Source organism: Rhinolophus sinicus, linkage group LG10 (assembly GCF_036562045.2).
Source record: "Rhinolophus sinicus isolate RSC01 linkage group LG10, ASM3656204v1, whole genome shotgun sequence".
Taxonomy (NCBI): Eukaryota; Metazoa; Chordata; class Mammalia; order Chiroptera; family Rhinolophidae; genus Rhinolophus; species Rhinolophus sinicus.
The window spans coordinates 11,556,256-11,581,503 of record NC_133759.1 but is presented as its reverse complement, the minus strand read 5'-3'; the positions used below and the strand labels follow the sequence as shown (position 1 = coordinate 11,581,503).

The window sequence follows — 25,248 nt, the reverse complement described above, 5'->3', positions numbered from 1 at the left end:
ATGTACAGTGATTTTTAATAATCCTTAACTTTAAAACAGGTAGACACCAATCACCCAATCGACTCTAGGTACTTCCTTCATTAAACCCAGTTTAAAAAACTGTCATCTACATAATAGAAGAATTTTTTCATGCCATTTAAGAGAAAATAGCCTTGATTCAAAAGTGACACTTTTTAAAAGAACAATACTTCATCTCTAAATATGCCTTTATTTCAAGGGTCAGTAAATTGTTTTCTGTAAAGGGTCAGACAGCAAATATTATAGGCTTTGCGGGCCACACAGTCTCTATAGCAACTACTTAACTCTGTCACTATAATGTAAGAGCGGCATAAATACATAAATGAATAGGCATGGCTGTGTTCCAATAAGGTTTTATTTACAAAAACAGACAGAGTGCCATATTTGGCCCACAAACTATAATTTGCTGATCCTGCTTCAGTTTTAAAAAATCAGATTCCTTAATTTTATTAGACTTTACTGTGTATGATAAACTGCAGCACTTAAGCTTGGTGCCCTCGTTGGAGGCCTGTGCAGTTTGTCTGTTTCACAGAATATGCCAGGTGGGTGGAAAGGGAATTTATCACCTGGCCTCCCTAGAGCTCATTTGTCTGTGATAATACATTGATTAAAAAAAAACAAAAACAAAAAAAACAGCCTATGAGACGAGCCAAAAAAAGATGACAATTGTTTACAAATACGTTTTAAGGGAAAGTGAGATACAAACAGTTCCCCAAAACTGAAGCACTTAGAAAGGCCTCCTTCAGTATCTAGCAAAAACAAATGTGATTTTTTCTGTAGTTTCAGGATATTAGAGGGGAAAAGCTGTGACTACAAATATTAAATACATTTACATTCTCTTACTTTCCTGGGCAACTGAAGGCTCGGATCTGAGCATGCAGCTTCTTTTACAACGTGGCTGGGCCAGACGGGAGAAGCACAGACTCGATACCAGGCACAGCTACAGGCCCGCACTAACCTTCCCAATCTTCTTCCTCAGCTTCCTGGATGTTAATCAGCTCTCTTCCTTAACAGGTCTTTTATTTTTTTTATAACATATACTGTTATGAGGCCCGGACTGAAATGGCCATGCTCATACATCTCAGAGTTGCCGTAGCAACCAAAGCCCAGAAGGTCACAGGGACACAGACACTATTGCTTCTTCAATGGCACCTGGAAGTCACAGGTCCCTCTATCACAGTCTCCCTCAGCATCAGATGCAGAAGCATCCACTCACAGCACCAGACTTTTCACGACAGTATTCTAAAACATATTCTAGTATTAACGCATGGCTATATAATGACCTTCATTCATTTTTTTTTAAGTGGTGAAAAAGTTTATTAGAAGAGATAGTACCCTCCAAAGAATTAGGAGCGGGCCGAGCACTAAGAAAAGCAGCTCAGGGCTCACGGAGGTATTATTATTAGGAGAGAAAGTACACTCCGAAGGGTTTGGAGCAGGCCCCGAGCAGAGGCAAAGCTCAAGAGAGGAGCTCGAGGCTCAATGCTCAAGAGGACGACCTTCATTCATTCTTAACAATTACAAGCAGCTGTCCTTCAGACCTCTGCATGATGAGCAGGCAGACCTGAGCCGCCTCTCAGCTCCTTGCCCTCTGAAGTCTAACGTTCCAGTCCTCACGTTCTTCGGAATACAAACCACCACAGCGATTCTGTTCTTTGAGTTGACTAACATCATTTAGAGCCACACCTGGTAAATAAAAAGGGAACTCGAGCAGAAAAAAATTACATTTAGTTAAAAAAAATTTTTTTCTATGACATTTTCTGTGGTTCGTGGATTAACCTCAAACGCAATTCCAAAAGAACTCGAACGCAAGAGTGGCTGTGAACATTTACAGCTACGCAAAACAGTGTTTTTCCAGACTGTGAGTAGTGACCGATAAGAGAGCAATGAGTTTACTGGGTATTAACTAGCATTTTCTTTATTAAAAACATAAAACAGAGACTATCCAAGAGTGACATGCACAGCATTGTTCCGTGACATTTTTGTTTCAGGTACAGGTATGCATGTGTGTCCTGGGGAATGACATAAAACACATTTTTTTTCTTTTTTTTTAACCACGAGTTATAGATAAAACATCTGAAATCCACAGACTACAGATTGCTATGAAGACAATATTCATTTGTCTTCAATACGTTCTTAACATTTCATTTAAAAACTCAGTCTCCTTGTTCTAAGCATCTCCTCTCATACCAACAGGTCGTTAGTGGCTCGGGTCTCAAATGATCAAAGCCTTGATTGGCTCCCAGCCATGGGGCACTCAGCTGTCTTCCTGACTGGCACTATGGAGAGCAGCCCAGTCTCAGGCCTCTGCAGACCTGGGAGCACCAGGTTCGCCTCTAAGGAAAATGGATGTGGCTGATTCTCAGGGATTCTTCGGGCAGCAAGTCTGAAGTCATCATAGCAGTAGACTTTGGAGAATCACAATGCAAAAGGCTATCTTATTTGGGGTTGTGTTGTGGTCGGCTGCCATGATTTAAATCACCAGTTACCATTTTACTTCATGAGCCTGTTTGTTATGTCCCAAATTCTAAACGAATGAAATCTCTATGGTTTGTGGACAGCCTGGAGGACAGGAAGGAAGAGATTTATCTGAATTGTTTTAAACGAAAAACAAATGCAATAGAGATCTTTTTGAAATTATCCCTAATCTTCAAAGGATTGTGCAGATATGAACTACATTACAGTATACTTTTATTGTTTTATTTTAGCCATCTAAGCACACTGTGTTTAATTCCAGATGAGTAAATTGAAATATACTCCACTTCTCAAATCTCATTCTTGGAATTACTTTACCGTGTTTTGTGTTTTGTGTGTGGGGGGGGAGAGGTTTGGGGGTCGCGGGGGCGGTTTTCTCTTAACAGTAAAATTTTATGATAGATTGTGGGTGGTTAAAGGGTTCTCTTTACAGGTTTTATTTTGGAAGATTCACTGGGATTTTGTATATTTGTGGTTTATATTATTAACAAAAGAGGTGCTGTTTGAATTAGAAATTTTTGAATAAACTTACGAAAATCATTAGGATACATCATTTGGCATTGCAACTCCCTCCCGCGCCTAAAGCAAATGTTGCCCCAGTGTTGGGATTTTTTTTTTTTTAATTTGATGCTTGATAGTTAAGGCTATCAAGTAAATCTAGCCATGTTTAGATATAAAGGACTAGTTGCGACTTAGACGGGAAAAGAAGGAATAGGGAGAGTACTCCACCTCTGTTCCGAGAGCTATGGAAGAGACTTGGGCTGAATTTCAAACCATCACTAACATTTTTTAAAACTTTCCTTTAAAACCTAACACTATTTAAGGATGAACCAACAACAAAAGTTAAATGGAACTAAAGGCCCATGGCCCTGCCCCGTCCTATTTCTATTGATTCACAGAAAACAGCCAGGAGGAGGTGCAGGGAGAGGAAGGCCTGCTCTCAGCTCAGTTTCGCAGGACAAAGAAAGCAGTCCCCAACAGTGACGAGACGGGTCTCTGGGGACGTCAGGGTCAGTCCCTGGAGCTGCACTGTCTTCGGTTGGCTTGCCCGAAGTTTTTATCTACCCACATGGGTAGAGACAATATACGTGAAGCCAGGATCGGGAGCGAGACCCACAGTCTCTGCAGGCAACCCACCCACAGGGACACTGTCCTCTCCAAAGGGCTCTCGTCCACCATCTCTGCATTTCAGGAATCCATCGTGTCATACAGATCTTACTTAGCACTGGACCATTTTTTTCTGGACACTATCTCAGAACTCAATTTTTGATTAACACTATTGAACCCTTGCCATGGGTTAATCCTGTAAACTCAAAACCCATGCCCTCAAACTGAGAGGCAAGTGGCTTGATACATAAACAAACATAAGACAAAATTAGCCTCATCAGAGACCTATGCACAGGACATAAGGGACAGACATGGAGAAAACGCATGAGCCCTGACCGATAAGATGTTCATGAGCCTTGAAAGCGTAAAGCGTGTGGAGGAGGCAGGTGTGCCTACACGGAAGTGCTGCATGAGCATTCTGAGTAGTAAAAGGACGCTGTGAAAGGGGGCACAGAACGATGCAGCCTTGGATGTCAGGCTAAGAAGTTAGGTTTTTACCATAAGGGTTGCGGCGAGCCTCTGAAGGAGCCGAAGCAGATGAATGGCAGTTGGGTTTGCGACTCAAAGTGCAATCTGACAGTAATGGGGAAAATGAGCTGGGGGAGGAGTGAATCCAGACCATCACCACTGGGTCTGCGGCCAGAGCCGGCCTGCCAACTGTCACAGGTCTGTGACTAGATCACTACAGAACTTGGGAAGATTAAGTGTCTGTCAGGTAGATCTAATGATGAAAAAAATCGAACTTTGTGGCCGTTTCAAAACATGACCTCACCAAAATATGATGAAAACCAGGACCTTTGCATTGTCTCCAAGTACCTTCCCACAAAATGCTTCCAGTGGAGGAGAAACCTGGCAGTCACCACCTTAACCACGTGAGCACGTTTCACATCACAGGAACAAGACCTATCGACGTCACGTACACCCTGAGATGACGCACTGAGGAAGGCACATCATCACTTCTGGGGTGCGCTGGCCAAACTACATAATCTCAATCTAACCATGAAAAAATGTCTGACAAACCCAGCTTGAGGGGCATCTTACAAAATGACGACACAGTATACTTAAAAAATGTTACTGTCATGAAAGACAAGGAAAGTGTGACGAATTGTCCCCTGTTGGAGGAGACTATGGCAACATGAACACTAAATGCAGTGTGGGATCCTAGATTAGACCTGGGCCAGGAGACGGGCACTAGTGGGGAAACTGGCAAAACTGGAATAGGGGCTGCATATTTGTTAATGGTATGATATCAGTGTTCATTTCCTGGTTTTGATAACTATACTATGGCTCTGGAAGATGTTAACATCCGTGGAAGCTGGCTGAAGAGTGTGTAGAAATTCTTTGTACTATTTTTGCAACTTTTCTGTAAGGCTAAAATTATTTCAAAATTAAAAGTTGTTTTTTTTTTAAATGGCTGCAAAATTCTTCGAGTCTCCTTTCTTTGAGAAGTGGCTCTGTGTCCTCTCCCCTTGAGTCTGGGCAGGTTTGTAACTGCTTTGATGAACAGAGTAGCAGGAAAGTGACTCGACATTGATTTCTGTGTATGTCTTTTTAAAAAATTTCACTTTACAGTATTTTATAAAGATATTTACTCTGGTTATCTCTTGCTGCATAACAAACTACCCCAAACTCAGTGTCATAAAGCAGTAACTACTTTATGGTGCTCCTGGACTCAGTGGGTCATGAATTTGGACAGGGCACCACAGGGTGACTCGTCCTTGTCCCCAGATGTTTCAGGCCTCAGCAAGGCAGACACAAAGGCTGGGGGTGCCCAGAGCAGCTGGGGGCTGTAACCATCTTGGCCTCTCCACTCACATGTCTGGCCCCTGGGCTGGGAGAACTCAGGAAGGCTGTCCATCCTGCTGCCCTCTCCTCACCTCCTGCTGCCCTCTCCTCTCACAGCACAGCAGCCGGGTGCTGAGGGAGCCTTCCTAGAGAACCAGGCGGAAGTTGCATGGCCTTTTTCAAACTCATCCTTGGGATACACACTATCGCTTCCACTGTGTTCTAAATGGTCACGAGCCAGTCATCTAGGCCTGCCTGGCCTCAACGGGTGGGAAACTAGAGTCACCTCCCGATGGGAGAGTGGAAGAAAAGCAGCTGGGATGGGAAATGTTTTTGCAGCCACCTCTGTAAGACTCAATCTGCCACAGTATTTGTCTGCAACACACAGAAATTTTAACAACTGTTTCTTCAATACAGACAGTTTGAGAACACTGTCTCAAACCAGTTAACAGGCTACGACAGCAATCCAAAGGCGTCATGACTGGGGTCCTGTATTGTTTTCTATTGCTGAGTAACACATTACCAGAAACTTAGTGGTTCAAAGCAACACCCATTTACTAACTAATTCCACCTGTAGGTCAGAAGTCGAGCTCAAGATGGCTCAGTTATCTGCTCGGAGTATCATAAATCTGGAATCCAGGTGGCAGCGGGGCTGTTCTCATTTGGAGGCTGTGGGTGGAAGGGATCTGTTTTCAGTCACACTCTTACTGTGGACATAATTCAGTTCCTTGCAGACATAGGACTGATGTGCCCATTTCCTCAGCTAGGGATCCCTCTCAGATCTGAGAGGCCACTCACCGTCCTTGCCACATGGCCTCCTCCGTCTCCAAAACCAACAATGGAGGACAGACGCCACGTTAAGTCCTTCTCAAGCTACGGACCTCTTTGACTTCGCTGCCTCTGACCTCCAGACCAGATTTAACCGGCTCATAGGATTAGTCAAGCCCACCCACCTATGATTCATAGTTGAGCCTTTGAATAAGCTACTTCTGGCTGACTTGTGTAGACACCCCAAATAGATGCCGGACTTTTAAAGATTTTCCCCAACAACACTAGTTAGGAATTTCAGAGTACGTATTTGTTCATAACTGAGCACTAGAGTACAAACAAAACTTTTTCATTTCTTAGTATTTACATAATTTGCCCATGTAGTGGGCCAACAACAGTCATTTTAAATTTAAAAGGAAAAAAACCTCTAACATCAAGCTGAATTCCAAATTATTGGTTCAGTGAATCAGCTTCAAAAAGAAATGGTTTCATAATGTTTAGCTCTAGCATGATACCATATCTAGCCCGAAAGCAATATTTGTAATGTTTCTCTTTGAAATGTTTGCCCTTGCCTGCAATGCTTGCTAATCCTCTTGCAGAGAATTCCAGAAGTCTTACCAGTAAAGGTACACATATAAGGAATTATTTTTCACCAAAAAAAAGGGTTCACTGAGATTTCATCAGCTTTAGCACAGAAAATTTTTAGATCACATCATTTTATGAAGATCAATAGTGTCCTCCTATGGGCCAGCATTATACTTCTTCCCTAAGGAAGTTTACACCCCAGTGAGCAAAAGAGATACACAATATAAAAATAACAATCCAAGTTATAAAGCTGACTGCTTCGTTTGCTGAGAAAGTCTTAGAATTAAGTTAGAAAATGAAGCTATACAAGAATGTACCTCTGACATACGGGAGTCTCCCATTGCCTAAAATAGCATGAAAAAGATCAGTAAGAGAAACTTACTGAAGTTCAGTAAGAGAAACTATGGTTAAGTCAAAAGCAAGTGTTTTCCAATAGAAAGGAGATTTTAGATGCAAGTAAAAGAATCGTATGTTACATTAGCAACTTTGCAAAACGCTTTTCTACCTATTACCTCAGTAGATGCCCAATCCAGCCCTGGGAACATCCACGTGTACTAGTGAAACAAGGACACAGAATATTTCTATGACAGAAAGTATGGAAGGTAAGGCAGAAGAGCTGTATTCAAGAGGCTCTCCACACAGCGTGTGGAACTCCAGACATCTCTGACTCCTTCTAACTCCAGATGTTACGAGGTGGCTGAAATCCCGCTGTGTTGGCTGTGCAGGGCTTTATGCGAATTGTCCCTGCACGAGACAACAACACTCTTGTTCACCAGCCTTGCGCCGTGGCCCCCGTTCCCACATCTGCCCAGTGCTTTCCGTCCTGCCTTGGTCCTGAGCCCTCACGCCCTGTCTCTCTGAATCCTGTGCCTCTGTAGCCAATCTCCTGTCTCTACTAATTCTTTGAGTCCTTGGCACTCTCCCCAGGGCATGATTCTGCACTGGTCACACAGCTCCACACGTTGAAACTAGAGATAAGAAGCGTGTTGATCCTTGCGCCAAAGTGGGGAGGGGACTAAACCAAAAGAAACGCTATCAGTAAGGAAAAGGATTGGCAGACGTACAAAGCAGAGGCACGTCCATAACGGAGCGACTAGACCATACAGGTGGCCAGTGTTTCTTTTCCCCTACGGACATGAGCCCAACACTAAAAACCAGCAATTGTGTAAGAGATATTCTAAATGCTTTTCAGTTTAGTGAACCTACTTATTTTCTATGGTCCCTTTTTCTCCTGTCACTTAATGAAATGCAAGATGTTTCTGCTTTGGAATCTACTTGAAGTTAGACTAAGACTTCTCTCTTTTCTCTCTTGTTCACTCAATAAATATTTACTGGGTACTTATAATTTTGTGCCGTGCATTGGGCCAAGTTAGCACTACAGCAAGTATTAGAAGTGTGAGGATGGATGGCTACAAAGGGTACAGAGGGCAAACAGAAATAGCCTTTGCTATCCAAGTGGCCAAATAAAGGCTTCCTAATGTAACCAACAGTGACCACAGTTTAAACACAGATCGCACACTCACAGTGGACACTCGGTTCCCACTGCTGTACGTGTGCTAATGCACTGGAGTCTAACAAAGAAAAAGAAAAACCTTCTGAGTTAGGTATTATTGATGATGATTCACTTTTTCTTTTCAGATGAGAAACTGAGGCACAAAGAAGTAAACTGACCAGGTGCCAAGGAGTGCTGAGATATGAGCCCAGGCTGCTGAGGTCACATTCCACAGAACAGGGACCGCTGGAGCTGAATCCTGAAAGAGGGGCAGGTTATTGACAGGCAGTGGATGGTGGAAGGGGTAGATGGGAAGGAGGATGGGTAGGGATGAACTGTGTCCTGCGCAAAGGCAGCAGCATGACAAAAAGCAAAAACAGAATGGCTCGTTACGGGCAGTGAACAAGAAGTAAAAATGCAAGTTTACTGCATTAGAAGAGGTAAAAAAAAAAAAAAAAAAGGTAACAAAAGATCAAGCTGGAGGACTAGCCAGGGCAGATCACACAAGATCTATCTTCTCAGCCATGCTGACGAGCTTCAACTTTACCCTCTAGATCCAGGTTGGTATCTCCAGCCCGGAGGCCAAACCCTACCGGCCGCCAGTATGTGTATGACCCACAAGCTGAGCATGGTGGTTCCATTTCTAAATGGTTGGGGGGAGAACAATCCAAAGAAGCCTATTTCATGACATGAAATTCAAATTTCAGTTTCCATGAATAAGCATTTACTGAAACACATCCGTGCTCATTTGTTTACATATTGTCTAGAGCTGCTTTTACACAACCCGGGCAGAGCAGCTGCAGGAGAGACCACAGGGCCCGCAGTGCCTAAAATATTTACTATCTGGCCTTTTACAGGAAGTTTGCTGGGCCCTGCTCTCATCCAGGTGATGGGTGCCACTCGGGAGAATTAGGAAAAATGATATCATTACAACTTTATATTCTTACAATGATTATTCAGGCTCCAGTGAGGGAAACAAAAAGGACTGGGAACACGATTAGTTAGGTGACAATGACTAGTCTCAACATAAGAGGTAGTAAGAGCCAAAGCCGAAGTACACAGGCAAAGACGAAGATGAGAACGACTAATGAGGTTGTGAAGGGAATTAATTGAAAGTCTATTGGATGCAGGAGAGGGAGAGATTAGGGCAGAAACAAAGAATGGCTCCAGGTGCTTGGTCTGTCTTACCTGGAGGCCACCACCCAGGCCACCACCAGAACACTAACCAGCACAGTAAGCCGTCTCACTCACAGAAGCCCCTGAGCACTGATAACACTATGCTTCATTCATTCTTTCCCTCTCCCTCAATCCTTAGCATGAGGTGGGAATGAGTGACCTCATGCGACAGAGAACACTAACCCTGAACCTTACCCAAGGTAGCACGGCTAGTTTCAGAGTTCATGATCTTAACCGCTCTAAGACACTAGAAGATAACATATATTGAGGAAAAGCTAGTTTGGACAAGAACATGGATTAAGTTTGGAAAGAAGAGTAACAAGTAGACTGAGGGCAGGTCAACATTTAAAGAGTCGGCAGGAAAAAGGAAACCTGGTGGTCTCGGTGCTCACATGATGCGGGAAGCAAGAACGTCAACAGTGGGAAAGAAAGAGCGTCAAAAAGAACAGCCTAACACCCTGCTCAACCTCCTGGATGGTCAGGTCTCAGGTTCAGCCCCAGCTCCTATAAATTTCACTTGTATTATAAGAGTCGCTTCAGTATCCCACAGCCCATTTCAGGAGCTGTTCTTAAAATCAATCCATGATACTATGGTACTAACAGACAAACACAGACTAACAGACAAACACAGAGTGATGATGAACTTGAAACCACTGACCCAAAGGCTACCTTGCTGACCATGAAAACCACAGATGGGTTATGCATTGCCATTTATGTCAATGTCTGATAGAATCACCAGCCTGAGTGTGCATGTGTGCGCTTAACAGATTGATAGTTTTTTCCTGATTACAGAAAATAAATTATTAAAAATCATAATTTCATATAGCTAGTTACCTAAAATTTATACAAAATGTAGAAATGCATAAGCATAAAATATAATATTTTGTTGAATGTTACATTTGGGAAGAATAGAAAAGGATTACAAAGAAAATACTACAATCCCAGCACTGTAGGAAAATCATTAAGTCTTGAGTTATTATTTGTCTTTATTCTATTCATATAGGACGTAGGAGAAACCTCATCTTTTAAGTAATAGCCGCCATCTCCTGTGCAAGTGCCCTGTGTCACTGGTCAGCCACTTCTCATGTGTAATGACCCCACGAGGTCCATTTTACAGAGAAGGCACTGAGCCATAGGCCGGTGAAACAAATATTCAGTCACTCACAAAGCCAGTAATGGATCTGGGATAGAATTGGAATCTGCTCATTTAAGAGCCCGGTAGGAACATTATATCAGGATAGCGGGTGGGAGCAAGTTCAAATCACACTACACATATTGGGGCTTCTTGAAGACCTTTCCGTGCCATTAAATATTCATTTAAGATACAAGTTCTTATACCTACAAAGTTTTCTAATCTCCAGAATATTTAGCTAGTCTTCTTTTGATGGGCATTTGTTTTCTACTTTTATTAGTACTTATTAAAATAAAATTAAAATACAGTGGTTAGGGATCGCTTCAAACAAGTTCAAATCCTCACTCAATTGTCCTAGCTCTGTGTTCCTGGGAAAGTACATAAACTTTAAGCATTTTCTTCAGATGTAATCCCACCACCTATTTCACTTAGTGATGTTTGGGGGTAAATACGGTTGTGCCCGGGAAGAATCCAGCACTGTCTGGTCCATAATAAGCTCCTTTTGAAGACAAATATTGGCTGTCTTTACTATTGTTGTTGTTGTTGTTTTAATGGACATTCTCATATATAAATATTGGTGTGTATGTCATGCAGGGTGTCAGGTGGGGTCTCTGGTCCCGCTCCCCACATAAGAACGCAGGACACGGTGAGGCCAAAAAGGAAGACCCACAGAGCCACAGATAGGGGAGTCATACCACTATAGTCTCGCTGGCGGCTGGGTTGGAGACACAGGAAGCAGGAGCCACACTATCCGCAACCCGCCATTCACTTCTCTCTGCCAACCAACCCCACTTGCTAACTGTAATCCACTCTTGCTAGCTCAGCCACCATCTTCTTGCCAGCCCCCATTTACTGCTAGCGTAGACACGGCAGTTATATTAGTGGCCAATGGCTCACTGGTTACAGCTGACAGCCAACTAGCCACAGCTGATGGCCATCCAATCACAGCTGATGGCCATTTACTACCTGAGCCAGCACTTTTCCACATGAGGCCGAGAGCTTGGAAACTGCACTCCTGGCTCTGTCCCCACATACCACTCCTATAGGGTCTTGCTTCACAATCTACGTGACAAGCATCTTCCACAAGGGGCCCTGTGCTAGGAGCCTGGAGGTAAATGCAATTAGCTGGACACAGCCAGGCTTTCTAGACACAGGCAGGGTTTCTCAGGGCACCAGCAGTCCTTCTGGACACAGCCAGACTTCCTGGGCTTCTTAGGGTACCACCAGTCTCCCCAGGCACAGGCAGGGCTCTCAGGGCACTGCCACTCTCTCTGGCCACAGCCAGACTTCCTGGGCTTCTTAGGGTACCACCAGTCTCCCCAGGCACAGGCAGGGCCTCTCAGGGCACTGCCACTCTCTCTGGGCACAGCCAGACTTCCTGGACTCAGCCAGGGTTCTCAGGGCACTGCCACTCTCTCTGGGCCTCTCAGGGTACCCTGCTGGAACAACAGCGGCTCACAGCCAAGGTACTTACATATTCTCGATGGCGGCTGGTCAAGACACAGAAGCAAACATCCACCAGTTCCACTACATGGTGTACGTTCCCAAGTAAACAGTCAAGCGGTCCATCAAATCAGGGATGGAAGGCAATTCCCCATTGTCCATAGTCATTCACCAGGGCTGTCCTGGGGGTGAGGGACGACCTTGACCTCACCCTCAGCTCCCATGGAGGACTCAGCAAGCGTTTCCTCCTGGGACTACAAGTCCTGCATCCGGGCTGCCTCAGCAAGCACTTCCCAGCCCACAGGGCCGCAATGTCCTTTGCTTTCTCCGACCTATGCTGGTTGGGGAACCGTCCACGTCTTCCCACCCCTCCACGGGGGTCCAGCTCTCCGGCAGCTGCTCCTCCTGGTCTTCCTGAGACTGTGTTCACATGCACTGTCCTGCGGGAGACCCTGCTCGCTGCGCCATTTGTCATGCAGGGCGGCCTGCGGGGTCTCAGCTCCACCCCCCATAAGAACGCAGGACATGGTGAGGCCAAAAAGGCACACCCACGGAGCCACAGATAGGGGAGTCACACCACCATAGTCTCACTGGAGGCTGGATTCATATGACCTGCAACGCGCTGCCTGCCTCTCTGCCAGCCAACCGACTCTCCAACCCGCGCAGCCGCAGCAGTTATATCAGTGGCTAATTGGCTCACTGGTTACAGCTGATGGCCAACTAGCCACAGCTGACGGCCATCTACTACCTGAGCCAGCACCTTTCCACGTGAGGCCGAGAGCCTGGAAACTGCTCTCTGGGACTCTGTCCCCATACGCACAAACTGCTCCACCGCCCTTTGGAGAGCTTTGGCTGGCATTGTACCCTGCTCGCTGCCCCATGTGTCATGCCGGGTGGCATGCAGGGTCTCTGGCCCCTCTCCCCACATAAGAACGCAAGACATGGTGAGGCCAAAAAGGAACACCCACGGAGCCATAGATAGGGGAGTCACACCACTATACTCTCGCTGGTGGCTGGGTTGGAGACACAGGAAGCAGGAGCCACACAATCCGCAACTTGCCGTCCATTTGTCTCTGCCAACCAACCTCACTTGCTAACTGCAATCCGCACTTGCCAGCTCAGCCACCATCTTCTTGCTAGCCCCCATTTGCTGTTAGTGTAGCCACAGCAGTTATATTAGAGGCCAATGGCTCACTGGTTACAGCTGACGGCCAACTAGACACAGCTGATGGCCATCCGATCACAGTGATTGCCATTTACTACCTAAGCCAGCACCTTTCCATGTGAGGAGAGCCTGGAAACTGCACTCCTGACTCTGTCCCCACAGCGTATCTTTTACTATTGTCTTAGGATATATTCTTAGACATGTAATCAAAGGATATCTAAGGTTTAATACACAGTGACAGTACACTAGTCACAAAAAATATAGTAATTTATGGAAGTGCATATTTCACTAGACTCTCAACAAAGGCTATTAAAAAAAAAAAAAACCTCATGGTGACAGGAGACTGAACTGAGTGGTGAGACACATAACAGAGTAGACAGATGTTGTATTACGAAGTTGCACACCTGAAATTTAGGTAATGTTATTAACCAATGTTACCCCAATAAATTTTTTTTAAAAAATTTATAACTCTACCAGTTTGATTTTTTTTTCATCTTAATGGAATTTTCTTTGATCCCTAATAAGAGTGACTCTTTTTCATGTTTATTGTTAGAAATGGCCTTTTCATGTCCTTCGTCCATTTTTCCTTTGAGCCTATTCTACTTTAGAAGAATTTCAAGACAGTTAATGAAATCTGTTCCTAAAAGCTGACCATTATGTGTATTTTGTAAAAAGCTGGGTTAAGCTGGATTTACAGCTCCAAGCAGAGAGAAGAAAGGCACACACACATGCTAGATGGTGCATTCTCAAAGTACACGGTGCCTCAGAGGTATTTACCTCATTGAAGAACGACAGTTGGTCTGCTTTACTGCCTAGGTTTCTTTCCTAGGGCATAAGCGGTGGTAAAGAATGCTAAGTGATCACACATGTTCGAGGTGGTAATAAGAGTGTGCCCAGGAAGTCACAGAACATTTGAAGCTCAGACCACTGTTTAGTCTGGCCGCTCCCATGCTCTTTAATTAGATGACAAAGGCCCTGTCTGTACAGCAAACACTGTAATGTATTCCGACCAATAACTGTCATCACCTAAAATCAGAAGACTTGATACGGAAGAGGATTTGGTGTTGAGACATGAGAAATGAATTGGGAGTCTGTGCTTCATGCCGCATGTTACATTCCATTCAGTTGGGCTTCACTTTGTTCTACAGAGTTGACTGACAGGTATATGCAATATATTCACAGATAATGCACGACTTTACCCAGAGGAGATAAACAACAGCAAAAGTTTGCAGCCCAAGTACTTCATTAATTCTAAAATGGTAAATAACCTTGGTAAATCACAAAAAAAAAAAAAAAAAAAATTGCAAACTACAACAGAACTGTGGTGCCAAAACTTGCCAACTATTATCAAGTGATTGTCTGTTTCAGACTTTAGAAGGTACCTGACCATATCAAGACACTTTGCTTATCTATTATTTCTACAGTTGGGATGCCACGAGCTGATGGTTTTGCTAGTTGTAATAAACACATAAATAAAGGTTTATGAACTATATGATTTGTAAAGAGACAAAACCACCACATAAACGCAAAATATAAGGGCACCATAGAAATGCTTTGCTGCAAGACAATGTTCTCTCTTCTCTTTTGCCATTGTTTTCAGTGCTGCACAGTTTGACACCATCAGAAGTAAAATAAGTTTGTTTTACAAATACAAAATAACCAAAAGGCATTAACTGATGAGTCAAAAATCAAAAAAGCCAATAAGAAAAGTTGGGAACCCCAACCAAGCAAGAATAAAGTATCAGTTAAAATAAACATATGCATTAAAGGTTGTACTGTGTTTCTGTGGGGGCAGAGCCCCAGAAAGTAGTTTCCAGGCTCTTGGCCTCACATAGAAAGGTGCTGGCTCAGGTAGTAAATGGCCATCAACTGTGACTGGATGGCCATCAGCTGTGGCTAGTTGGCCATCAGCTGAAACCAGTGAGCCATTGGCCACTAATATAACTGCCATGGCTACGTTAGCAGAAAAATGGGGGCTAGCAAGAAGATGGTGGCTGAGCTAGCAAGCGGCACAGTGAGGGTTGAGAATTGTGTGGCTCCTGTTTCCTGTGTCTCCAACCCAGCCGCCAGCAAGAGTATAGTGGTATGACTCCACTACCTATGGCTCTGTGGGTGTTCCTTTTTGGCCTCACCATGTCCTGCGTTCTTATGTGGGGAGCGGGAGCAGAGACCCCGCAGGCCTCCCTGCGCGACAAATGGTGCAGCAAGCAGGGTGTCCCGCATGACAGTTTCCCCCAAAATAAGACCTAGCTGGACAATCAGTTCTAATGTGTCTTTTGGAGCAAAAATTAATATAAGACCCAGTATTATATTATATTATATTATATTATATTATATTATATTATATTATATTATATTATATTATATTATACCCGACCTTATAGTAAAATAAGACCGGGTCTTATATTAATATTTGCTCCAAAAGATGCATTAGAGCTGATTGTCCAGCTGGGTCTTATTTTTGGGGAAACACGGTTTATATGATGTGAGGATTCCTACATTTTCTCCTTGAACTCCTGCTTAAAGTGGTGTCATCCAGGTGCCTTGCTACATGTATTTCTAGAATGTTGGTTAAATCTCAGGTGTGCGATGACATTGGCCGTATTTTATCACCTGCTCCTTATTTGCTCAAACTTACACACTTGAGATAGTTTGGGCCTGTGAGTCTCCACGTCTTTTCTAGTGAAGCTTGACAGACCCTGGAGGGGTCGGCAGTGAATGCAGATACTATTCTGGTCCAGGGCAATTGGCTTAACTGTCATCTTTACACATTCCTTAATGAACCAAGAAAGATATTACTCTGAGGTTAAATAAACATGTAATTTCAAGAATGTTCCTGTTAAATCCTGAAGATAATGATGTCCATGGTGGCTGAATAAAGAAATGGAAAACTGCTTATTATGGTAAAAGATAAAGTAGATTGCTTTCATGCCAAACCCTATGTGTATCTAAGCAATCATGTGTTGCACTGAAGGATATCAGTGTTTGGGTGGCTAATGGCCTATGAGAGCTTGTAAAGGTTTGGGTTTACCGATGCCACCAGGACACGGTCTCAACCCAGCACTCTCCAAGGGGAAGGTCTCATATCTACTGGCACATAAGCCACCTACAGCTTTCACTTCCCCACTGAACTGGCTGGAAGAGCTCACTGCACATGCAAACATACAAAGCTGCACATACCCCACAGAAAGGCTGCACCAGACGACTGAGCCTTTTCTTCATAATGACTGGTGAACTGAGGAGGCTGCCACTGAACTAAGCCCAATGTTTAACGGCTCAGAAGGCTTGAAACCTAGACCTGGAATTCACACTCTGGTAGCCCAGGCTAGACCTCCTGCAATAAAATAACCATGGTACTTGAGCACTACTATTTTCACAAGGCATTCGTGTCACCTCCACCAGGGCCACAGAATCTATAGAACAGTCTCTGGCTCTATCTAGTGGCCCAGGAAGCCAAGGGTTCTTGACAGTGGAGAGCTGAGGAGGAGATGCCCAGAGACCTCCAGGGTCCATCAAGCTTCACTAGGAAAGTCATGGAGACTCACAGGCCCAAACTGCATCTCACGTGCATAAGTTGGAGCAAACAAGGAGCAGGAGATAAAAATATGGCTACGGCATCGTACACCTGAGATTTAACCAACATTCTAGAAATACATGTAGCAAGGAACCTGGGTGACACCCACTTTAAGCAGGAGTTCGAGGAGAAAATGTAGGAATCCTCACATCATATATAGAACCCTTAACTCATAAGACCCACTGCCCCTGAAGCATGTGAGACCCAGGCTAAAACCCACCTCTGAAAAGCATTCCAGAGAGGACTGAGAGAGCCACACGGGTGAGTCCTTCTGTCCCATCTGAAAGAGCTAAAAATAAATTCTGAACATGTTTAAATGACTTATTAGGGAAAATGTAACACATATTTTCCACAAGGAAAAGAATGTCTTAATCATTTTTTTTAAGAAGCAACTTTTAGAAAGGGAAACTCAAAAACAACAACCACAATAATACTTACCACTTTCACTACCTAACACTTCTCTACTTTAACGTCTTAAAGTAGGAAATAACGGATAGTAACAAATGACAACAGGTTCCAAAGTGTATACTACAAATATTCTAAAAATAGGAACATATAATATAGTTGCCAAGGACCCAGATAAGAACTCAATGCCACAACCTCCCAATTCATTGACCTCTTCACTTCCAAACTCTTTTCTTATCCCACACTGCACCACTTCAAAACTCTCGCGCTCGAGCATCCCAGAGGCAGAACAGCACTTCCTAACTTCCCCGCTCCGTTACCCCTCCAGGTGGGTACAGAATTCCAACTCTTCTCCCTGAGGAGACATTGCAGGAGGGGGCTGTTAGGGAGCAAGGACTCACCTCTTGCTGCATCAGTTCTCCCCTCCTGTGAGATCAAGGGTCAGGGCCAGAAGTAAACACATTTGGCTTCGCAGGCCCTAAGGTCTCTTTCAAAACGACTCAACCCTGCTGTTGTGATGCAAAAGCAGCCACAGGAAATAAATAAACGAATCAGTGTGGCTGTGTTCTGGCAATATTTTATTTACAAAAGCAGGTGGGCTGGATTTGGCTTATAAGCTGTAGCTCACCGACCTCTGTACTAGATCATTCCCATCGACATAGAAACATCACTAAAATAGTGCAAATCTTTGAAAGAAAAAAAATGTCTTTGACCCCATATCTCACTCTGACTCCCTATTTCTCAGCTGCCCTTTATAGCAAAGCTCTCTTTAGAATTATTGATGTTCCCAACTCCACCTCATCACTTCCTCCTGAATGAACCCCACCAGGCTCTTGCTCCGATGTGTCACGAAAGAAGTGACTCCCACTGCCGATTCTAATGGTTAATTCTCCGTCCTCACCTTCCTGACACTCTCAGCAGCGTGTGACACTGTTACTGTTTCCTTCCTCTGAAAAGCAGAGACCTGCTCTTTAACAATGAAGCATTAACGCAACTAGTCAACTCCCTGACCTCAACCTGTATGTCCCCTTCCCAAAGAAGCTCTAACCGCCCTCCCTGAAGCAGCTGACCCCAGCCCGTCACTCTCCATTCTCTAACCCAGCTTTATTGTCCTGTATACCACTGATCACTAGCTGAGACTGTAGCGTTTTAATTGATTTTTTTGTTTATGGTCTATTACCTCCAGGCAATCATAAGCTCCATGAAAATCAGGACAGTGTCTGTTTTGTCCACCTCAGTGAGCACAACTATTTGTGGAGAAACTGAATGAATGAATGAATGAATGAATGAATGAATGAATGAATGATATTAACTTTTCTCACAGGTAAAAAAATATCAAAGCTGATTCTGCTCTGCAGTTCCATGATTCTATGGTGGAAATAAGCTGTAAGACTTCAAGAGACGCTGACGAAGGGAAAAGCAGCAAATGAATTTTCTTGTGGGCAAGTAAAGAAATACGTTAGGAGAAAATGTTAGGTAGCATTCTGTTAAAGACTATGGTCTCTGAACTTCTACTTCAATACAGAAGGAAAGAACTGTGACTTGTTCACTGTAGCCCCCAAAATACCAGGGCTGCTCTGATCAAAGAATTCAACTAAATGCTGGCTGCCGACATGGCTAGCAATGAATGGCTCAAGCCGGGGCACCACATGACCAAACAGAGATCAGCAAAGTAAGAGTTGTGTTACGTTTTTAGAGTTGTAAAACTTACAAACAAACACACACAGATGAATATGAGACAGAGCCCTTGTGTCTGGAAAAGCCTAAAATAGTTACTTTCTAGCCCTTTTCAGAAAATGTTTCCTGACCCTTGATCTGAAGGAGTAGAACTTTTTTAATACATCTTGAGGTTATTATGCTTAGCGAATATGTCACACAGAAAAAGTTGAGAACCGTGATAGCACTCATATGTGGGATATAAAACTGAAAACAATAAAGGAACAAAACAAACACATGAAGAAAGAAAAACTCATAGACACAGACAATAGTTTAGTGGCTACCAGAGAGTAAGGGGGGAGAGGGTGGTAGATGAGGGTAAACGGGGTCAAATACATGGTGACCTGCTTCTCATTAGGAGGCTTTTTGATATCCACAGGCACCCTGAGAAGCAGCAAATTACTTCTGGGGAGATCAATTCATTATGATTTTAACAATAAAGTTTTACTTTATTACACAGTCATTTCATTCATTGAGATTTCATCAGAGGAAATATTTACCTGTGTGAATTCAGCTAATTGAGGAAAAAATACCTAACTGGCTTATTTTCACAACAGGGAAACAAAAACATTTCAAATATCTCTGATGTCTCTGATAATTTGGGCTTTTACTTTTACCAGACTACAAAATTTAAACTAAAATATATCAGAATATGGCAAAACCTAATTTTATTAAGATATATAAGTTGAAAAGCAAGCTCAAACGGAAGCCATCTTGGACCTCCCTGGCTTCCACAACTGCTCTCCAAAGTCAAACCAATATGACTTGCCCCACGTAGTTTCTTTCTGTTATTGAAAACCTTTTTTTTTTTTTTCCCAATTATTTGTAGGATGTAGAACTCTGGTTTCAGTCTGTATCATCAAATATTTCTATCTTCTATCTTCCAAGGGGTTATCTCTTCTAAGAACACTTCCTTCAATATTCCTTCCTCTAATCACAATGAAAGGAGGAAGAGAAAAGAACGAGGAGGAAAGCGGGGATAGTTATGCAGCATTTTCTGTGGATCAGCTGCAATATCACCCCCATTTTCCAGATGAGGGAACGCAGGAACCTTTCCAGACAGGTTAAGTAACTTGGCGAAGATCATACCGCCAGCGGGTTAAATTCCTTCCTGTGCTCCCAGAATCTACTGGACATGACCATGCCTTTGAAATTGTTACATTGTTTCATAAAAGGCTACTGATAAATCTGTCTCCTCCACTAAATTCTAAGCACCTCTAGGGTGAGAACTTTATCTTAATTGTCACTTATCCTTGTCTTCAGTCAGTAGCTGCTGATCAGATGTTTGATGAATGAATGAGTGAACAAATGAATGAACCAACCACGGAACAAATGGACCAAAAAAACCAATGAAGAAAGTCAGTTGAAGATGAGTGACTATAAGGGCAGAAGTACTTTTCACTGACAGGTAAACCATGGATTCACCATAAACTCCATTTAAGAGATCACTAAAATTTTATTCTTCTAAAAGGCATATTTGTGAATCTTGCCATAAAACAAATAGCTCTAACATTTTTTGAGCCAATGAAAATGATAACTCTCAGATAAGACCATAAACAAATTTTTGCAAGTCAGTAAAAGAGCTAAATTTTACTCCAAAAGAATTCAAGAAGTTAAAATTTAATGTGTTTGCTAAGGAAGATTTGCTGAAACTAATTATCTCTTAATGGAAACAAGTTACTGGGGCATTTCTCTCTCTGCAAGCAATGGTTTGGCGCAAGCTACTATAAAATTGAGGAGAGAGAAAAGGGCAGAGCTCAGGGGAGTTAACACATTCCTTCTAACGGTAAAACTGGACCAACATGGCAAACAATCTACCTTTCTGCCATAAATCCAATAATAAACTAGATTAACCAGGGCTGTGGTGTTTTTTCAGAAAACCTCTGTCAGGTACAGTGCAGATTTGATAATGCGCTTGTTCCTTATTTAAGGGGAACAATACCATCTCAGTTGTACTATGACTATGCTTTTGAAGACTTCTTTATCCACTAAGAATCCTATGAAGTAAGAATAAACACAATAAAATAATATGTGCTTCTCTTAACACAGGACGTTTTAATGTTCCAAAAGCTGTTACTTGGTAGTGTAAACTCAACATATACAAACGAACTTAAGATGAAAATCCTTCAAAGAACATGATGCTGAAGAATCCAATAAATAAGTTTCTACCAAATGGTTTATGGTTATTTTTACATTATTAGAAATCAATTTGCACGAAATAATAAAGGAATTCTACTCTTGATATACACTTAAAATCAAGCATTCTGCCTAAAAACCACTGCTACAAAGTGGGGAAAATGTCACAGGTTAATGAGGTACCATTTTAGGAACTTTCCAAAATTAGGGCGGGCCTAACTTTGTTTTGGTTACAACAAGCAATTAAACATAGAACACTCAACAGAAACTGACCACAAATAAAAGCAAATACAAAAAATTAGGAATGTAACCAAACTATGATTTCATCACAATGCAATAAAACAAGAAATTAAAAACCAAGAGGCAATTTTCTCCTATCAGAATGGCAAAGATCAACACTTACATACACCAATTTGATAAAGGCTTGGCACCAGTAGGCACTGCTGGTGGAGAATGAACTGGCACAACCAAGATTTGGGGCAACACCTTTCAAAATTCAGCAACACCTTTCAAAATCACCAATGCTTAGACTGGCGGTTCCCAAACTTGCCTGCACATCGCATCACCTGGTGAGCTGGTGCCTGTGTCCAGCTGTAGAGATTGTGATTTAATTGGCCTGGGTATGGTCCGGCCTTTAGACCTTTTAAAGATCTCCAGAAGATAACTAATGTACAGACAAGTCTGGGAATTGCCAACTAATATGCCCTTTGATGAAGCAATTCCACTTCTTATTATTTATCCAACACATATCTGTTCACACATGTTGTGAATGACCTTTCTCATTAGCTTTGCTTCCTAATAATAAGACTCGAAAAACATACGTATTGAATATTCATAAAAGGCAATATGATGCATCTTTGAAAAAGAGCTGCAGAAGGTACGTGAATTCTATCTCACTAAAGCTGTTATACGTATTTTTAAAGCGATGCAGAATGGTGTATAAAGCATATGTGAAAAATAATACACACACAAAGTGGTAAAAGTGGCTGTCTCTTTTGGGGAATATTTGATTTCTTCTGTATACCCTTCGAAATACTGAAATTTATAATATGTATTAACTCTTGAAAAATACATTTAAAAATTAAAATACAAAATCAGTCTGGTGATATTATTCTCCAAGCAAACAAAATTTTTAGAAGCTAGTGTTCAAGTGGACATGAGGAAACATTGTGGAGAGATGGAAACACTCTTTATCTTGACCGCGGTGGTGGCTGCAGAATTGTATACATTTGTGAAAACTCAGAACTATATACCTAAAATGAGTGAATTTTACTCTATGTAAATTATACCTCGATAAACCTGACTTTAAAATTTTGTTTAAAAAAAGCTTACATGACAACCGGACGGCTCAAACAATGCTGGCAGGAGTGTAAATTGGTACAACCAATTTGGGAAACTGCCTGGCGGGACCTATCGGATCTGTGCTGGCACAAGCCCCGGTGCCAGCATTTGCACTCGGGCACGGGTACCCAATGGAGACATACATGGATTCACCAAGGAGCATGCAAAGAAATAAATATTCACGGCCACACTATTCATGACAGCAAAAAGTAGGAAAAACAGGTATTGTGAAAAGTAAAATGGATTAGTAGACTGTGGTGTATTTGTGCACGGAAAGCCAGGCAGGAGGTGATTTAGTCTGCAGAGTGGCACTGCCAAGATGGGGGACTGACGGCAAAGAGCACAAGCAAAGTAAGAAACTCAAATGGCCCTTCACCATACAAAGAGATAGTCAACCTCATTCATGATAAGAGAAATGCACATTTAAATCACTCCAAAATAACCTATCTCATCACACTGACACAATTCCACAGCTCAACAACAAATGCTGAGGGCGAAGCTTTGGGGATCAGGCATCCTCAAACGTTTCCCTTGGAGATGCAAAATGTAAAGGCCCCTGTAGGGCATTTTGGCCATATGTCCAAAAAGTTTTCAAATGCATTTATCCTTTGATACACAAATACCATTTCTAGGGATTCATCCTATAAGATGGAGATGCACACGTACAAAATGATGGATGTATAAGATTATTCAGTGTCCGCAATAGCACAAGATTAGAAACAACTCAAGTCTACCCATCAGACACTAATGAGATAAATTATGATATATCCATACAATGGAAAATTCTGTAACTGTAAAATACAATGTAGAGACTCTCTACTTGATATAGAAACAAATACTGGGGACATATCATTAAGTGAAAAAAATCCAGGGGCAGAAAAACATTCACAATATGCTATTGTGAGTGAAAGGGAGCAAAAGAAAATATATATTCACATTTGCTTGCATTTGGACACAAAATGAGCAAAAGTAGTCAACCATGTGGGATAATGGAAAAATGAGAAAAGACCGGAGTGGACAGAGGGAGGAACAAGACTTTTCAGTATTTATCTTTTCACATAATTTTTCCCAAATTGAAATTTATTACCCATTCCAAAATTTCGCACTTAAAATGCATTTTTGAGAATCTAGTTATGGAAATAGAAACAAACTCCAAGGCTAATTACTTATTAGTTTTCCTTCCTCCATTCCTCCTTTCAAGATACGTGAATGGATTTTGCACGTTGCACACAGGTTGCCAGGACTTGTGGGGTCTAGGGCTTCCCTTTAAAATGCAGGGTGGGGGAGGGATTAGGCCTTTAATTCTTTGCTCTTAACGTCTGGAGCCTCAGTCAAAACTGACAAGGAACAACTCTCATTTTAACTTCCAGTTCCATGAGAAAAGGCATACAGACAGAATGGAACAGTGACTCCAGGAAGAGACCTTACTACGGCAAAGGTGGCATTAAACGGGGGTTGTGGATAGTTAATCTTCGTCAGCAAAATTCTTTGGATAGCATTGTACTCAAAATTTATGTTGCCCTTTCAAACTGTTAGCACATAGTACTACATAGTGTGGCTACATCATAATTTAATTTAAAAAAATTTATTTTCATTTAAAAACTTGCCCAGGTGAAAATCTTTGTGCAACATGGCACAGAGAGTACGTACAGAATAGTATTTGTACGCTGCCATCTGGAAAACAGTGACGCTGCTCACAGCACAAGGAAATGAACCTGAGAGCTGCCACTGCCCAGCACTGCAGGCGACACAAAGGCCAAGAGCACCTTGGCACCCCTGACTCAGTCATGGCACACTCCTGCGCCATGGCACACCCACTGGGAAAGCCATTTGGGTCAGGGTTTCATCCAATATCGTTCTCTCTACAAACAGCCTTTCTTGTTCCCTAATGACAACAGTGATGGTGGCTCATCACTGTGCAGTACTTTCTGTGCAAAGAAATATTCACGGCCACACTAGACAGCAGACCAGATGAAATCCAGATGATGGGGACTGTGATTTAGTTCCCACTAAAGACCAACTGGCGATTCTAGAGGTGCGCTGTGCCTACAGGTGGATCAAAGCCCAAAAGGTCCTCACATGTCACCTACATGACTAAACCCAGTTTCCTCATTTGAAAGCAAGGAGGGTCTCCTCTTCCCTCCCCTCGGCAGACCTGGGTGCCCTCGCTGACAATCTCTTCTTTGCAAGACCGAAAGCAGTTGCCACTATTCTAATAACTGTAACAGATCTAAAAAATAGTGGCATCATCACACATAGTATCTTCAATAAAGGCAAAAGCTCTCCACTACTTAATAAAAGTGTGTCAACTAAATAAAACAGTAGAAAGTAATGTCCATAAATACTGTAGAGATGCAATAAACTGTTCAGTAAAATATAAGGCAACAATTGACATTTTTTTAAGTACATGTGTTCGGTTTTTCTCTTTCAAGAATTTAGCATTTTAAAGTATCAAGAATTTCATAGGGTGGAAATTCCAATAAGGAATTCAAAACACAAATGCAACATAAAAATAACAGGTATGACAAACCATAAAGCATGAAAAACTACCACTGGTAACTCAAATGTCAGTGCTTTAGAATCTCATTGTCATTAACATTTTCAAAACACATGTATTAATAATTCATTTTACAGATGAGAAACAAGAAAAAGAAATTTGAAGTTACAGTACCTGGTGAAAGTTGGGTTGTGTTCAGTCATCGCAACCAACAGTTTCAGAGCATATGCTGGTACTGGGTCAGGATCTGTGAGGATGTGCTCGTATCTGAAATGACAAAGTGATTAAAAACTATTCAGTGGTTTTCTTCACATAAACTCTCCTTTGAACAACAGAAACAATATACCGGAAGATGCAAACATCTGAAAAAAAATAGATACTGAAATAAACGCATGAGCTATAGGATGTGCACTTGCCGATGGCGATGATGACA

The 25,248-nt window shown here is 42.4% G+C and overlaps 1 protein-coding gene across 1 annotated transcript in view; it reads right to left on the bottom strand.

Moving 5' to 3' along the window:
• The window catches only part of ULK4 (unc-51 like kinase 4), a 650,099-nt gene that overhangs the window by 473,494 nt on the left and 151,357 nt on the right, over positions 1–25,248 (bottom strand). The window contains exon 30 of the mRNA XM_074312876.1: positions 24,990–25,082. Coding sequence (XP_074168977.1) covers positions 24,990–25,082 — 93 coding nt within the window. The remainder of the gene's footprint in view (positions 1–24,989; positions 25,083–25,248) is intronic.